We start from the raw sequence: 16,662 nt of genomic DNA, 5'->3' as shown, positions 1-16,662 counted from the left end.
TATAACGATAGGCCTAAACCTGGACCCTGTTCCCCGCCTCTCTCCATTTATCAGTGGTCACGCCACCATTATTAAATATTCCTTTCTTTACATAATTATTTCCCCACTAATCAAACAAACACGCACATGTACTTACGAACCCAAATACGTATCAATATACATTCACTCTTGCACATCATAAACACGCACTGACCCTCACACACAATACATACATACATCCCTTACACATAATACTCACACAGCACACACACACACACACACACACAATAGAGCCCTCATATTTCACATGTGATTGTATTCATTCTTGTTATTTGTTTGTATTCGACAATTTACTTTGCATATTCAAGTGTGGAATATGGAACAAACAGACTAGCAACACACACACACACACACGCACCATTCACATACCACACCCTTACTCCTCGTACACACACACCATACCCATACACAAACACATCAGGCACACACACATCCTTGCACACATACGCACTCGTATAAACGCAAACGCACCACACACACGTAACCAGACAAGCTTACACTCATCAAGCACTGTCCTTTTTTTGTTTTTGTTTTCTTGTTCACTGTGAGAGAATCTTTCGTCGTTTGTGACGTGTGTTCTCCCCCAATCCAAACTGTCAAGTCCCAGTTCTAAACCGAGCATCATTTTATTCCCATATTCTTTTGCTCTCCCCCTCTCTCCCTCTCTTTCTATTTCTGTCTCTTTCAATGCGTTTATCTATCTTTCTGCCTCTCCTAATTCATCTTTCTATCCACCCCTCTATCTATTATTTCTCGATCTATTTATCTACTTATGTATCAGCGTAGGGCTCTCGTTCAATCTTAGGCCTGTCTTGTCTATCTCGTACAGTAATGTGTTTCTGTCGATCTGTTCACGTCTATCTACCCCTCCTCGTCACACGCAGCTCCCGCCGGAAGCGCCGGTACGTCAATAAGCTATCAATTCATGAGACTCGCAAGGCATCGCAGGAGATTAGATTGCCGATTTTTCGTCGGACTCGTTAACAACCAAACTCCCTGCGCCGGTGACGCTTGAAATGCCTCCTTCCTCCATCAACTGGAGATGTTGACGAAATGCAAGGTGACTGGGAAAAGCCTTGCTTCGAGCCTCATTGGAATCGCGAAATAAAAAGAATAAGGCAAAGCGGGATTGTGGGCGGGTCTTGGTTCCACAAAGCGAGCTAGCCGTGTCGAACCGAGAAATGAGACGTGTAGCGTCCTGAGCGCGCACTCCTCTGTGTGCAAAGAATGCGTTATGCCTCGCGGCGAAAGAGTATAGACATTAGTTTATTTATCCCAATTCGCAATGGATTATGAGGCTTAGGTGAGAAAATGATTTCATTGAAACGCCGTCGCACGATTATCCTCACTAAATTCAGTTGATCGCCACAGCATGGAGTGACTGTTCATGAATAAATCATGTTGTATTACTTACCTGAGTCTCGAGGTGCAGTATATTTATTAACAATACTTCGTCCTTCTTATTTCACACTAGAACACAATTTCGTAGTAACATTTTAGTACATTTTTTAAAAAGTTTACATGTAAGTGCTAGATAACTCCACGTATATACAATATCACACAAAAAATAAAATGAAATAAAAAATAAGATGTTCCATATACCAATGCATGAAATCTCTGACGATATCATTTAAGACGCACCGAGGATAGGATGACAATTGTTTCTTGGTTGCCGACCTGCCGAATAGTTTAATGTTACAGTGTCACTGATTACTGTTTCTCCTGAGTTGCAGCCGGGCTAGGGTTCAGTTTACTTTTTCACAAAACAATTTGACAATTCATCCCATTGATCAGATTTAATGAATGGCACGAATTCTTTCCTGATGTCATAAACCGGAAGCTATCAGTTGAGCTCGAGGTACAATGTGGTGATAAGACACCCGTGATAATTATTTACGTTTTTTCTTGTTGATGTAAAGAATTCACTGCTCCTCTAAGATAGTCCCTCCTGGTTGTGAGAAGTCCCTCATCGTGATAAGTTATTTTCCTGTACACCATCGTAACATTCGCAATGCTGGTTAATGACCAACAACTTTTCTCTCTATCTTCAAACCCCTTCTCCCCTGTATCTCTCTCTCTTTCTGTCCGTGTCTGCTTGTTTCTCTCCCTTTCCCTCTCCCTCCCTACCTTTTCTCCTTCCGCCAATTTGGTTGGAATCCTTCCATGTCCTCATTTACGTTATCCGCTATTCCTCCTCGCGTATCGCGCGGATCATTATCAGTAGGAAAGTCACCGAGAGCCCAAGGACGACGCGACTGACACCTCTACCTCCCTGCATGCGACGAGGCGCACATCGTAACAGTACTTAAAACGCGTTGCTCAATTGCCTTAGCATTTTCCCGTGACTATTATCACCCGTGGTGATAAACTGGCATTTTGCCCTAGAGAAAAACAAAACAAAATATTCACTAAGGCTTTATGATGGTTTATGTGAAAGTGGTTGCGGCACGTCGGCTTGGATAAGATTTCTTCTCTTTTCTTTCATTTTCTGTTTTAAGGTCTTTTAATGCTACGCAAGCATTTTTCTCTACGGTTATTATTTTACTCACACACACACACACATAGGCCCACACACATAGGCACACACACACACACATACACACATACACACACACACACACAAAATGTGTTTCGAGATATTGACACAAAATGCGTTGTCCAGCATAGTATGATTGACACAGAATAGAAGGAGTGGGTAAAATTTAATGTGTGCGCTCTCTTCTAGTTTACAAGGAAACATTTTTCTATTCCAATCATGGAGTGTATATTATTGTCGTATGCTCTTATTGCTGTTCATGAGTAATATTCACCTATGAGACAGCAATCGCTATTCTGAACGTTAGTCTGATCTATGAAGACTATAGTCTGGACACGGTCGCGAACGGACGTATTCTGAAACCAAAATTATCTAAAGAGGGCGCTGTACAGGTCAGGACAGGATGCCGTCATTACGCTGAAGGTTCAAAGGGCTACACACTCTCTACGAGCCATTTTTGCTAAATTTCGTTCTATTATATATTTATTTTATTCCTTTATTTTTAATTTCAGTAAGCATACGCTCTGCTGGTCGTTTTGAAGAAGAAATTTCAACTACTTATAGTGTACATGCAACAAAGAAATGAGCATCTCTTGGTTGTGAGCAGCTCATAAGTTAGGTAAAATGTTTATTAAAAAAATACCCATGCGATGCCTTCTCCATGGTCTGGATACACCCTTATTGACAGTGGTCGCTCATGCCGACTTTTTGTCTGTGCTGTTTTTCCTCATCGAATTTACCGCATCGACTCCCCGTCCCCTCCTCCCCCCCCCCCCCGCTTCACATACACTCGCCCACGTGTACACACACATACTACGAAGTGCACGCACACATTATAGACATATATCACCCTACTCTTCCATTTCGCATCACTTTTCCCCCCTAATGTCTGTCACTCTGTCTCTCCCATATTCACGATAACTCCCTCATACTTTCTCGTGCACCGCATCCCCAATAATTTTCTCTAAGCTCCGGTCGGCATCAATTCATCTCGACTCGCTCGCTGCACCAATCAAAGAAAATCCCGCCGATTCGCTCTCGGAGGACGTCTGCGATCGCATTTCGCCGGGCCTTATATCGCTGATTATGGTTATGCGTTATTAAGAATAAAGTATGTCATATATCAGACGGAAAACCGCGGTTTAGATTGCAAAACAGGCCGCACGCACGTCCGCCGCGACGTCAAGAGTCGTACTGGTGTCGTGTTCCGGAACACTGTAGCCTACATTAAAGCCTTTGATGGCTTTATGTCAATTAGCCGAGTTAGGTGACGTACGGCAAGCAGCATGGAGCCAAACGCCTAAAACAACGCATAACAAACCTAAATTTAACTGAGAAAAAACACACAGACGATGTAAAAAGAAAAGTTATTCGTTGCGTGCGACTTACCATGTTAATGATGCAATCTTTTCACAACTTTAATGGCTGAGTTCTACATAATGATATTCTTTTCATTTATTTTTTTTCCGGATAATTGAAGTGGTAGGGAGGTAAATGCCAAGTATAAACAAAATGACACGCCTCATACTGTTCACAACTACAATTCGGCGACTGGTGCTACGAAAGAAGTTACTCAGTATCAAAATGTTGATCAATCTGTCAATATCACGCGATCAACAACTGTTGAAGTCTGACGAGAGCAATAATTTGGAAGTGGTTCCTGTCGTCAGTAGATCGATTGAATTCAGCACACCTGTTATTGAATTAATTATTGAATGTTTTATTATTTTCCAATGTTTCAATAAAGCCACCAATTTCATCATCGATTTTTGACAGACTCAGTTCTTGACCACATGTCTTCGACATCTTCTTATATCCATCTCTTTCTCTTTCTTTGTTTTCCAATCATAAATATTCTGCCGATAGTCAGATAGGAACGCCCCTTTTGCAAAGCCTTTATTTTCCACATTTTGTTTTTCTCCAGACGGTATTTAACGTCGGAACATGTGTCAAAATTAGAGCACAAACTATACAGAAACAGAAATAAAATCAATTTCAGAGTGTATTCCTCGTAATATTTTGTGAGATTATGTTTGCATTATTTTGATAATTCCTCTGTGAACTAATATGATATTGTATTATGTAAGTAACATCTCTCTACCTCTGTCAAAGAATTTGTTTCCTTGATATGATTTGCTATCATTGATATCAAACAATTTCTATAGACTTACAATTTTCTGGGTTTTTTTTTTCTGTTTCAGAATGTTGAAAGCCGGTGACACCTTCCTACAAATGGCGTCCGGAAACCTTGTAGAAGCCTTGATCAGACAAACTCTACTGGAGGAGAACATTCCTGGGGGTCATGACCCTCCATCCAGGAGTGACGAAGGGTGCAAGGTCAAGAGTAAGAAGCGAGCCCGCGAAAGTAACAGTGATGGACACCCTAATGGACAGAGGGGGTCGAAGACAGGGAAGGGAAAGGGTGAGGGAGGTAAGGGTGGGGCGAAGAAAAATGGTGACCCAAAACCACCGAAGAAAGACGAGTCGTCCGATTCCAAAAGGTCTAAGACTGACCAAAAGCCGATAGAAAATGGAAGTAGTGTTGAGGTGAAGTCGACAGGTGACGTAGGTGGTGACAATACAGACGATAAAGTCTCTTCCAAAGAGGAGAAGACTGAAAGCAATGAAAACGCCTCACCAACAGAGAAGGAACCCGTGCAAGGTGGTAAGAACGTTGTCAATGAGAACAACAATGTCGACGTAGCGACAAAACTAGGAAATGACACTACAAAGCAAAGTGATGATAAAGTGAAAAAAGTTGATGAGGACAAAATGTCGGATGTTATTACAAGTGATACTGTGGCTGACAAAACAGGCGATACTAAAGAGCATAAATCAGTAACTAATGAATGCATTGACGTGAGCAAAAGTGATGTCAATTGTAATGCAGCTGAAAAAACGGACATGTCCAGTACAGATGCCCATTTGAAATCGCCAGAAACAGTGAAATCAATTCGATCTCACACGATAGGTGGCCTGACTATCGCAAGTATGATCGAAAAGACGTTAGATGCCGGAATCATATCGTCACTCAGAGGCGAAAAGTTTAAAGCGCTCTCCCTTCATCACAAATTCAGAGCGAAGGAAAGGGGACTCGATTTCGACAAAGCAGATCATGGAAGTAGTAAGATCTTTAGTCCCAAGAAAGAGAACAATCCCGGGCCGCCATCATCGTCTACGATGTCGATGACTTCGCCGGTGAATCCGTCGTCGACGAATTCGTCAGGTGTAAACAAATACAGCGTTGAGCGCATCCTAGCTGTGCCGACTCGATCAGACAATCCCAAGAAAGATCTCCTCCTCAAAGGCATCATTCCCGCCACGCGAAATGTGGAACAGCAGTGCCTGGACTCCTCGAAGCTACTGTCTGCCACGCAGGGATCGTTGGCGCCCTTCACGATTGACATTCCCAATGCGACGAGTTCGACCGCAGGGGGCGGTAACGTGGGCAACGCATCGCCCAGCTCGGACAACCTCCTGTCGCCCGACGCCAGTGAAGGATCCATGTCTGGGAATCACAGCGGAGCTAGTGATAATGGGGCTACCAGCCCCACTCCGGCTGATGGCAGTTCGGGCAGTCAACAAAAGAAGAAGAAAAGAAAACGCTGCGGCGTGTGTGCGCCGTGCCTTACGAAGCAGAACTGTGGCGAATGTTCAAGCTGTAAGAACAGGCGCACTGGACACCAAATCTGCAAACAGCGCAAGTGCATAGAACTTAGGAAGAAACCTCCAGTTGGTTTGGTAAGTGAACACTAAGTGACATCAGACAGGAATAGGATGAATTCCTACCTCCCTCTATTTTAGCAGTTACACGCAGATGGTTCAAAATGTTTGGAAACCCTGAGCTATCTTAAGACCAATGAAATGGTTATTTGCTGGGTTATCGCTAATTATTGCAGCATTGTTTCATATAATCGATGAACGAAAAAAAAAGTTTAGGCAATGCTTTTGCTAAATGTTTAATACTCGACAATTTTGGCCATAATTTTCAGTTCCATGGTCTCTTAAGATGCACCTTTCAAAGAATGAAAAAAGAGCATTAATGATTGTTATTCTGATGCTGAATTATGTGTATGTTGCCATCTTCGATATTTTTTTACATACACCTCTTGATTGATGATGCACTGTTCTGTTTCGCTCTTTGGGGGTCGTAGTTCACCCAGGCCTAGTTTTTGCCTTGTTTGGCTTGTCGTTTGCGGAGATTTTGCTTTGTTACGATTTTTTTTTATAGTTTGTGCATTATTTTGTTTTTCTCGATTGAACTTTATTCCGAAATCTAAACACTTTCAATACTGTGTGATTTTGTACGCACGGATAGAGAGGGACAGTACACATTGTTTGCATTGTTTACCGCCAGTCTTTGGGTGTTGTGTTTTCATCGTGACCTTCAAATTTGCTTATCATTGTGCTGCATGTACATTGTATTCCATAGTGGATTATTATCATGTTATTGTTATTATTGTTATCATCATTATCATCACAAGCATCATTAACAACATCATTGGCATTATCATAATTCACTTATTGTCATTATTCTCATCATCTTGTCATGCAGCGCAGCTATCAGGCCTTGATATCCAATACTTAGTATTCAATTCTTTCTCGGTGTGGAGAAACGTCAGGCAGGGCCCTGTGTAGGCTTCACATCGAGACGTTTTTCACTAAAACCGTATCTTCTATTATTTAATGTTACTCAAACCTATTTTGATGAAGGATTTATTCAAAAGAATATAAACTGATATGAACAGGGGACGAAATTGTTGACGATATTTCAAAGGATCTGACATATATACCGACACATATAAATACCCGCCGGGGACATTCACAAGCGCTGTATATTCCATATGCTCGCACTCTGACATACCAAAAAAGCTTCATACCAGATGCAACACGATTCTGGACCAGTCTACCTGATCAGCTCATAAGATGTACCTCCCCACTTACATTTAAGGAGGTGCAAAATCTTCAGCTCCGTTAGACAGTGGGAGTGGTTTTTAGCTGCACATTTTTTTTCTAGCATTGTACATAGCCCATATGAATTTTATCTGGAGCACTGCCACTGTAAACTGCCTGCACTGCACACCCAACCAGTACGCTGATACACCTCATGGTGGACTGAACTATACTAGAAGAAGAAGAAGAAGAAGAAGAAGAAGAAGAAGACATCAAGCACCGGAACTTTTCCATGCCAAGATTCCCTTTGCGATGTATGTTTTGGTTTTAAACCTTGAGACTGCACCCCGGACTGCACATTGAATGCTATTTCTAAATCTAAGTAAGAAGACAACCGACTTATCTCTTACAAGTACTGCTCGCTGAGCAACCAAAATTTCCATTTACCTTGAAAGTAAAAGAAGATAAAAACAACCAAATATATCTAAACAAAAAGCGTACTTTGAGTAGCTTTTTCAACTGCCCAACCACACCAAAGTACTTAGTACGTAATCCTTCACTGAACTTATCGCAAGCTGTAAATTCGACTGCCGCCCTCTACTGTTGACATTGGGATAGCTAAGGGGAGTTTCGAAACTCGGTATACTATTACACGCGTTGGCTGTGTGAGTGCATGGAGATGCCCAGTGTCACCACACAGTGTACAATCCCTGCCCGCTTACTATGTATGCACATATACATGCATGCTACTGCTGTTAACTGTTGGCTCAAGGTAGACGCAGCGGGGACGGAAGCAGACAACAAAGCCGAGAGGCGATACAGTAAATTCTGCTATTGTAATTGCTGCAAACAATTTCTGTAAGTAGCGATCATATTTGCCCGATTTTGCTGATTTTATTTTGATTTTCCATTAGGCCATGTTTTTCTTCGATTTTGATTTACACAGAGAAACACGATGATATGATTGGTTAGTCACTCATGTTATGACTTTGTTTGGAATAGTAGCATGTGTATGTAGGGCCCTACGTACAAATTGTACGTTCTTACTGGAATCACTATTGTATTAACTGTAGGCCTACCACTGATGTGAATGGCACCGCTACTGCCGGCTGCAGTATCTACAATACATGATCTAGGCCTCTTTCAGCAGGGGCAGCATACACTAAAGTTTAAACACACGGGACGGAATCTATTTAGGCTACTAGATCTACACGTGTATGTACCGGTATGTACTCCCAGTCCCAGGGCCAAGGCTTTGAGTTTACAGATGAGAATTGAGATCCTAAACCAGCTAACGTTACTGCAGGGCTGCCAACACTGGAAACTAGTTGAGAGTGAGACTCTCATAGGCCAATTAATGCTATAATTTAGGAGTCAAAATGAGTGAGATTAATAGAAATGCATGCAAATGAAATAAAGTTTTAGAGTGGGAAAGGACCAAAATGCGGGAGTCTCACGCTCAATGCGTGAGAGTTGGCAGCCCTGCTACTGTACTCGTCGTGACAAATGGCTTTTCTACCAGCCCATGCTCCCTCCCTGGTTTGTGGAGGGCTGCGTTCAAAGTGGATTTGTGGTGCCAACACATAGACACCCTAATATTTTCCATCAACAGATACTTAAAATATCTCACAATTTGCCTGCAATTTTACTCACATGTACCATGATTGTAAAGAAAATACCCCAGATTCACAAGGGTGCATTGAAAATGTGATTTGCGATACACGCTCCAAGATAACTGCTTCGAACGAGTGGGTTGTTATTTTGACGTGCTCAGTTGCGCCGTATTTTGAAACCATTGCGCCCCTACGCTCTATTGACAATGCGTGTGAAATGCACATTAATGCTTTTCCTAAGGAGATAAAATTCTCATTGAATTGATCGCAAGCTTCACTTGCTCTGGCTGATTTGTACCTCTCTGGTGGTGGTTGTGTCCTTTTTACCTTTTGTTGGAGAAGGACTTCTGTGAATAATGCATGTCCACAGCTGAGATTGAAACTGTCTAGACACCAACTAGGGTGGTCTATTGTAAATCTTCATTGACAAGAGGAGCAATGAAAAAAGATAGAAACAAAAAGAACACCACACATACTGCCTTGTGTTTCTTCAGCACTCGCTTCTCGTAGGCTTGTTAGGATTTAAAGGTGTGTAGAATCAGCGAGTATTTGTCCATGAAGACCTGGAGAAGACATTTTCAAACTACAATAAGCACCAGTGAAGGTTGCTTAAGGTAGCAATAAAGGCATAATTTACCATTTGCAGATGAAACAAAAACCCAGCATTAGTGCTTCAAAATAGTTCTAAAATGTGAGTTACAAATTGTAGGGATAGAAACAACCACTGTAAAAATTTGTTGTTAGATATAGGCCTACAAAATGTGAACAATAGTTATAGTAAAAATGTTTCCAGGCTAAACTGTCTACAGATACAGTTGTATCCTTATATTTTAGGCTTTATCGTGAACATTTTGTATGATAGGATGTTTTGTGATACAACAGACCTACACTACACATACTATGCATTAAATGTCATATCTTGATTTTTTTTTTTAGAATCACTGTTCCCAAAGGTGAACAGGACCTTAAATGAGTGTATGTTTTATTATAGATACTCATTTGGATTCAGAATAGCCACCAAATTCCAGTACTTTATGTAATTAGATGAGTATTGCTCTTTGCTATCAATGCCCAATTGTTCAAATCAAGCAATAATCACACTAAGTCCAATTGAGGCTGCAATAGGAAAGAGATATATATATCAAGTAATAGAAATAATCATCTATGCCCCCTGAAGTCTTTCGGAGAAATAAAACGTGGATACCAGAAAGAATGAATGACAAGGAACTGAGCAACCAGTAAAAGAGTCAACTGAAGTCCAATGTGCAAAAAGTTAACTTACACATAACATCCATCTAATGAGAACATCTGATGTACTTGTCTTGCTTACAGACTCGGCATTAGATTTCAAATTCACATTTCAAGGAATTCAAAGATGTCTGGCCATTCCGCAACATTAGGTAGAACCCCATTCCATTGTAATACAAATACGTTCATAATTCTTGTTGCAGACATAAACAACAGCAGTTCATAGACAACTTCAATGATTTTACTTTTATGTGTGAATGAACGCACTTTTCCTGGCTTTCAAATGAAGGGGTTAGGCCTACATGACCATTGTGCTGTCACAGTCGGTATCACTTATATGTGCCTTTTCACGCGGGCAGCGAAGTGGAGTGAAAGTGTACACTAGTATAGTGCTGTATACAAAAAACACCTCCCCATATACAGTAGTCACATTGCACTCTATTCAGATTTTGCTTTGAAATACTCCAATTAATTCCTGTTTACATACCAAAGTATAATTTGTAGGGCATCACAATCTGCTTCATTTTGCTCAGACTTAACTCTTTTGTTTATGCGCCATGGTTTAAACCCCCCTGTTTGCCATATTACTTTGAGACTGCAATGCAGGGTGCTTTTGGGAAAACATTCTGTTTTCCATCTTCATCATGGACATGTAACTTTTATAGATTTTTGTATTGCTGGACATATGCGCTAAGAAAGGTCGCAGAGAAAATTCAAAGTGTTGCTTTGATGTGAATTTTATGACAAATCTATTATTAATTTTATTTCAAAATGACCAGTAGCTACGGTATTGTAAAGGCATGACTTTAGCACACAAAACAGTGACAGAAACTTAGAATTTACTCAAAAATCCAATAGGGAACGCCACTTGATATTCAGTCACCACACAATGCAAGAAATGCGTTAGAGGAATGGGATCGCAAGTAAAGCTTTCATTGTACTGGGGCATTTGGCGATTTATCGATGTGTGTGCGAGGTTGTGCGTTTGAGCAAAATATGCGAACTTGGCATGCTGTCGACTGAGTCCGGGCATGCAAACATAGCACATAAAGAATTAAGGGGGAATGAAACTCAAATATACATTGTACATGTGGGATGAATGAATGCAGTAATGCTAGTAGTAGAACATGTCAACAAAGATTTGAGACAAATTTGACAATCCGTTCAAGAATTATGAGTGTAGATTACATTACAATTACAATAATGATGCTTCCCTCTCCAGTCCAGTGCAGTTTTATGAAAAACACTGATAACTTCCACATGATCATGTGGATTATTCCTTTGTGGCTGTCAGTAATTGTATCATTGGTCAGTGATAATCTGTCTGAAGTTGGACTGAACACATTAACCATGTTAAAAACAGGATGCAAATCACTTTCTTTAATCTTCTTTCCTCTCTACAAAGGGGGAGTATTTAGGGGCATCATCTTATTGTTGGCTCCCAACCTAGTTTTGCGTACTTTTGCATAGTCCATTGGGAAAAATGAAGTCTTGTTAGAGTTTGTTTTATTTTGTTTTGATTTTATTAGGTACCAAAAATGTCTGGCAACATAGATGCATGTCTTCAAAATCCATGTCAAATTTCCCTAGTTTTTATTGTATGTTGAATGCTCTTTGAACAATGAGGTAGATAGTCTCACAAAAATTATGCAGTAGTAAATTTGCCCAGATTTACAGTGATTTTTGAAGTTGATTTGATTTTGCTACACTCTGTAAGGCTGTAATGTAGAACTATATTCATGTTCTTTCATAAAAGTAATATTTCTCTTCTAAACAGAAAAAAGAGAGAAAAAAGAGAAGAATATTGTCAGTTGAGGAATATGACTGCCATAAGCACTGACCCATTATTTATAGATGATTAGATTTCATTAATGCATTCTCAAGAGACTGTAACAAAAACGTAGACCAGGGTAAATGATAAAGCTGTAGTATTTGAGGCATTGAGGTTGCTGTAATATCACAGAGTACCGAGGTTGAATACCGGTATGATTGAAATCAAATTGCTGTGAACTAGAATCATGTCTTCTGTTTTTTGTTTTTTGGCCAGCAGTTTTGTTCACATGAATGAAGGAGAAGAAACATATTGGACAAAAACAGAAATTCACGTTTATGTCTTGTAAACTGTTTTAGGCATCGGTCAGAGCGTATAGTCAACTGGACACGAACACAGGGAAAGCTGTGTGATTTGTCCAAATGGTGGCTGGGTGCGGAAAAACACTCGTTGCTCACTCACGTGGGTTTGTTTGTGGGGGAAACCCCACCTTTAAAAAGTTGTAGTCACTAAAGCGGTCGCCAAAGCCGAACAGCCCCGCTCTTGACTTGGACATTACTTTGACTTGGAAACACGATCATTCCATATGATTTCAAGCACATGCCAAATGCCCTGCGAACGTATGGAATAGCCCATTTTGTAGATCCAAAATCTGATGTTGAATGAACCCTGTGGAGTGGCCACATTGGTAAGGACACCCCTCTATTGCAAGTGGAATGGTCTGTCTGGAAGTGTGCAGGGAAGCATGGTATTTATAGGGAGGGAGACCAAGAACAAAGAACGACCAATCAGATTCCAGAATTTCACAACCCTGTACACTCATTGCAGCTGCTCCTATTGACATGATAATAAGCGTGCTGAATAGATAATGAGCTGAACTCCTGACATCAAGTCATGAGTGTGTGTAGGAAGTGAGTATGCATACTCCCCCGTTATATTTTGGGTAGTAAAGTAGGACTTGTCCGTGTACCCTATAGTATTTACTTGTGTGTGCTGTGTGTGAATTGGCTCACACACTGCATTGTAGTGAATAGGCCTTTGTACGCTACTTCAGTGTGTAAGAAGTGCACAGCAGATGTTTTCTGGGTTTGTACGTACACACTTTTCTCCACAGGGCTATGGTTGCCCTTTAAAAATACAAGGTGTGGGGTTTTTTATGATACTGGAGAGGACAACAGAACAATTTGCTTGATTCTCCTCCACAGAAGTCACCTCTGATATGGAATTTCATCTAGTTGTATCAAAATGGATCAAGCCATTCATATATTTTCTGAAATAAGCTGGATTGGCCTTAACTGATCATTGGGATGTGGAAAGCCGGAGACATTTTTGGGAGAGAAAGGCCGGTTCACACATCTGACATTGTGTGCATGCCACAAATTCCATTCATAGACTGAATGTTTTGTGTACAAGCTCAACTTCGCACGGTTGTGATCAGTCGGTTTCCTTGCTTACGCAATCCGGTGTGTGTGTGTAGTCGATTACATCGGTCCTCGCTGTATCGCGTGTGCGCCACCACATTTGTCCTGTAACATACCCGCGGGATATACGATTTGCTTTTGAACATTCATGTTTGCATACGCTCATGCGTTGCCGACTCATTCATCGGGACAATCTGTTCATTCTCGTTTGCAGTTTCAGTCTCTTTCCGATAACTGCACCTTGGATGTCATTCAGGAGCCGTAATTATTTTCTCATTTAACATTGCTTAAAATTCCTCAATACTCGGAATAGAATCCTGGGATGCAAGTATATGTCACTATGCCAAGCACAAGGCCAGCTGTGGGAGTCTTGGGGACAATCGTTAATTAATGTTCATACTGCCTCTCTGCACCAGTGACAGGCATTTACTCATAGGAAATCCCTAGCTAGCTCTGGGTTTCCGGATGACAATTTGACTGGGGGCCCCTAAGTGGAATATCATGCTAACCCCTTGCGGGAAAGGTTCACTGTGATCGCTAGCAGTGCTTTTGACGTGATTGTACCGGTCTTATCTTAATTGGCCCAATGCAGGCCCCTGGTGCACCTGGGCAGCAGCCCCCGGGCCCCATAGATGGAGGGTCGGCTCCACCCAGAATGAAAAGTGTACGTCCCCCCCTGCCACCCACGGTAAGTTTATTTAATATATATACCTCTCCAATTAGTGCACCCAGAGTCAAAGAAAATATGCTTCTATCATAATGAGAAATATCAGTATTCATGAGAGTGATGCACACTGGCCACTGTCCTCAAAACATTTCTCTCTTTTTTAAATTTCGAAGTGTCAAGATGTCTACTGGAAGTCAATATAACACAGAGGCAGTCAATATATAGAGGCAAGGCATCCTGGTTTTTTTTTTACAGTCATGTGTTGCATCAAACCATTTACATAGGGTCCTAATGCTGTGGTTTGCAGCATGTTTATTTTTCAAAAACTTTTGAAACTATTTATCTTTCACAAAGGGAAGTACGTAGGCCTACTGATTTTGAAGCGTGTCAAAGTGAAATGAACATGCACCAGTTCTGTGCTGCTGTCTTTCAGTTTAGCATATTTGATCAGATTCTCCCCTCTCCCTATGTTTTAAAAGCAGAAGAAAAACCATCCACAATATTAAGTCACAAATACAATGTATTGCATGAGGCAATCATTCAAATCAATCTGGGAATCCATAAAAAGAGGAAGGATTTCATTCAAGGTACAACGTGTACATGAAAAATGTGAATGAACCAGATATTATTGAAAAGAAAACAAGTACCGGTAATTGAAGATGCAATCATCGTGGAATGGAAATGACAAAAAATTGTGAATAAGTGTCCGTAGTTGACAAATTATGGAAATAGCTTTGTTTAAATCATCTGTAACTATTTTTGTTTATACAGTTGTACTGTACATGTACAGTCAAACCTGTCTATATAGCGGCCACCCAAGGGAGACATAAAAGTGGCCATTATAGACAGGTGGCTGCTATAGTAGACAGGGTCATTAGCATCATGGTGGGGTGGGGGGGGGGGGTATTGTTTTTAGTGGCCATATACAGCAGGTGGCCGCTAAGGCAGATTTAACTGTATTCATTACAAAACAAAACAACATAAACAACAACAACAACTGGTATACAGAACTGTTCTTGTAAACAAACTGTCATATCCCAGTGTTTGCCCCCGTGAATCAAAGGAATGCAGACCAAGGTTTTACACGTTTGGAAATAACCATGATACACTAGTTTTGTTCAATCGCAGTTGCCAAACTTGAAGTTTAGGTCAAAAACTTAACTGTCGATGATTAGCTGCACTCGTGAATTCACGACGCGGGTCCACACGCGCACCTAAACTTTAAGTTACAACTTACAAGCGAGCCCCACTCGATGTTTACAACGGAAGTGCAGAGTCTTTGCTGGATGACCTTGTGCCCATACAAAATAACGCAGCAAAGTTCACCCTTAGATGTCTTGTGGTTCTAATCATCGACTAAACTTTAAGATTGCTAACTTTCGAGTGCGTCCACATGATGCTAAACTACAAGCTAATCATCAAGAGTTAAGTTTTTGACCTAAACTTAGAGTTTAGGAGCAGCATGTGAACCTAACTACAGAGAGATAGTGTAGATATTCCGGTCAGATTACAGTTTGAGGTGACCCCTAAGAGTAGGAACAGGAAATTCAGTTTAGTAAGCCATGTGCCATTCTTTCAGAAATGCTGATTATATGTACAACAGTTGTAACTATTGCCTAAAAGGCCAAACCTCCACAATTATAATTTATGGTAATTAAATCATTAAGATGCTGCAGCTACAGCATAATTTCTTAAAAGTAGAAATTTGGATAATCTGAAGACATCCATCACATTTTGAATATGAGAATTTGTTTTCAAATGATGACATCAATACACAATTTGTACAAGCTTGCCTGGTTACAATGACTACTGCAGTGATATAAATGTAAAGATTATTTGTACCAATGACTTAGAACAGTGATAGTATTATAGACTTTTTTAATCCACATGTGAATTAATTTCCCCAACTCTGTGTAACAAGTTAGATTGGGAGTGAAAGTTGAAGTACCTTTGTCTTCCTGTTGGTATTTGGGCTGCTTTTGGTACATGTACACAAATGTTGTGACCCACTGCCATTTATGTGATAAATTTATAGGCCTTGTTTTGATTTTCAAGAGCTGTTTTAATAATTTTTCAAGAAAAATCTTCTGACAATTGGACTCTAATGACAAGGAAAACACATGAAAACATCAAGAAACAACCAAGCTTGTAACATCTGTACATACACGTAGTATACAGCGTATCCCACTGCAAAGCACAGAGAAACCATTTAACCCTTAATTAGTCATGCTGATCTTGTCAGGGAGTGTTATCCCCTACACGCTGCTGTGGATGGGTTCACTGATAAAACGAGTCCTTATTGGGTCTGGCAAAGCCTGTGGTTTATTCCTCCTTTTGATATGCAAATGAGAGCTATTGACATAGTATCCTATCCTCCCAAGTGAATGTAAAAACTCATCAAGTTTGTGATAGACAGGCAGAGAAGCATTGATCCGGATCCCCCACCCCCCTTGTGATCACTGGGCCAATCCAAC

At 40.7% G+C, this 16,662-nt stretch overlaps 1 protein-coding gene across 1 annotated transcript in view; it reads left to right on the top strand.

The window, feature by feature from the left end:
* The window catches only part of LOC139739233 (uncharacterized), a 102,588-nt gene that overhangs the window by 55,426 nt on the left and 30,500 nt on the right, over positions 1-16,662 (top strand). The window contains exons 3-4 of the mRNA XM_071649852.1: positions 4,777-6,316; positions 14,114-14,209. Coding sequence (XP_071505953.1) covers positions 4,778-6,316; positions 14,114-14,209 — 1,635 coding nt within the window. The 5' untranslated portion in view covers position 4,777. The remainder of the gene's footprint in view (positions 1-4,776; positions 6,317-14,113; positions 14,210-16,662) is intronic.

The sequence above is a fragment of the Diadema antillarum genome, unplaced genomic scaffold, assembly GCF_040938485.1.
Source record: "Diadema antillarum isolate AM-2024a unplaced genomic scaffold, OU_Dant_1.0 scf00000029, whole genome shotgun sequence".
Classification (NCBI taxonomy): domain Eukaryota; kingdom Metazoa; phylum Echinodermata; class Echinoidea; order Diadematoida; family Diadematidae; genus Diadema; species Diadema antillarum.
The sequence above is the reverse complement of the archived record's forward strand: the minus strand, read 5'-3'. Positions and strand labels throughout refer to the sequence as shown.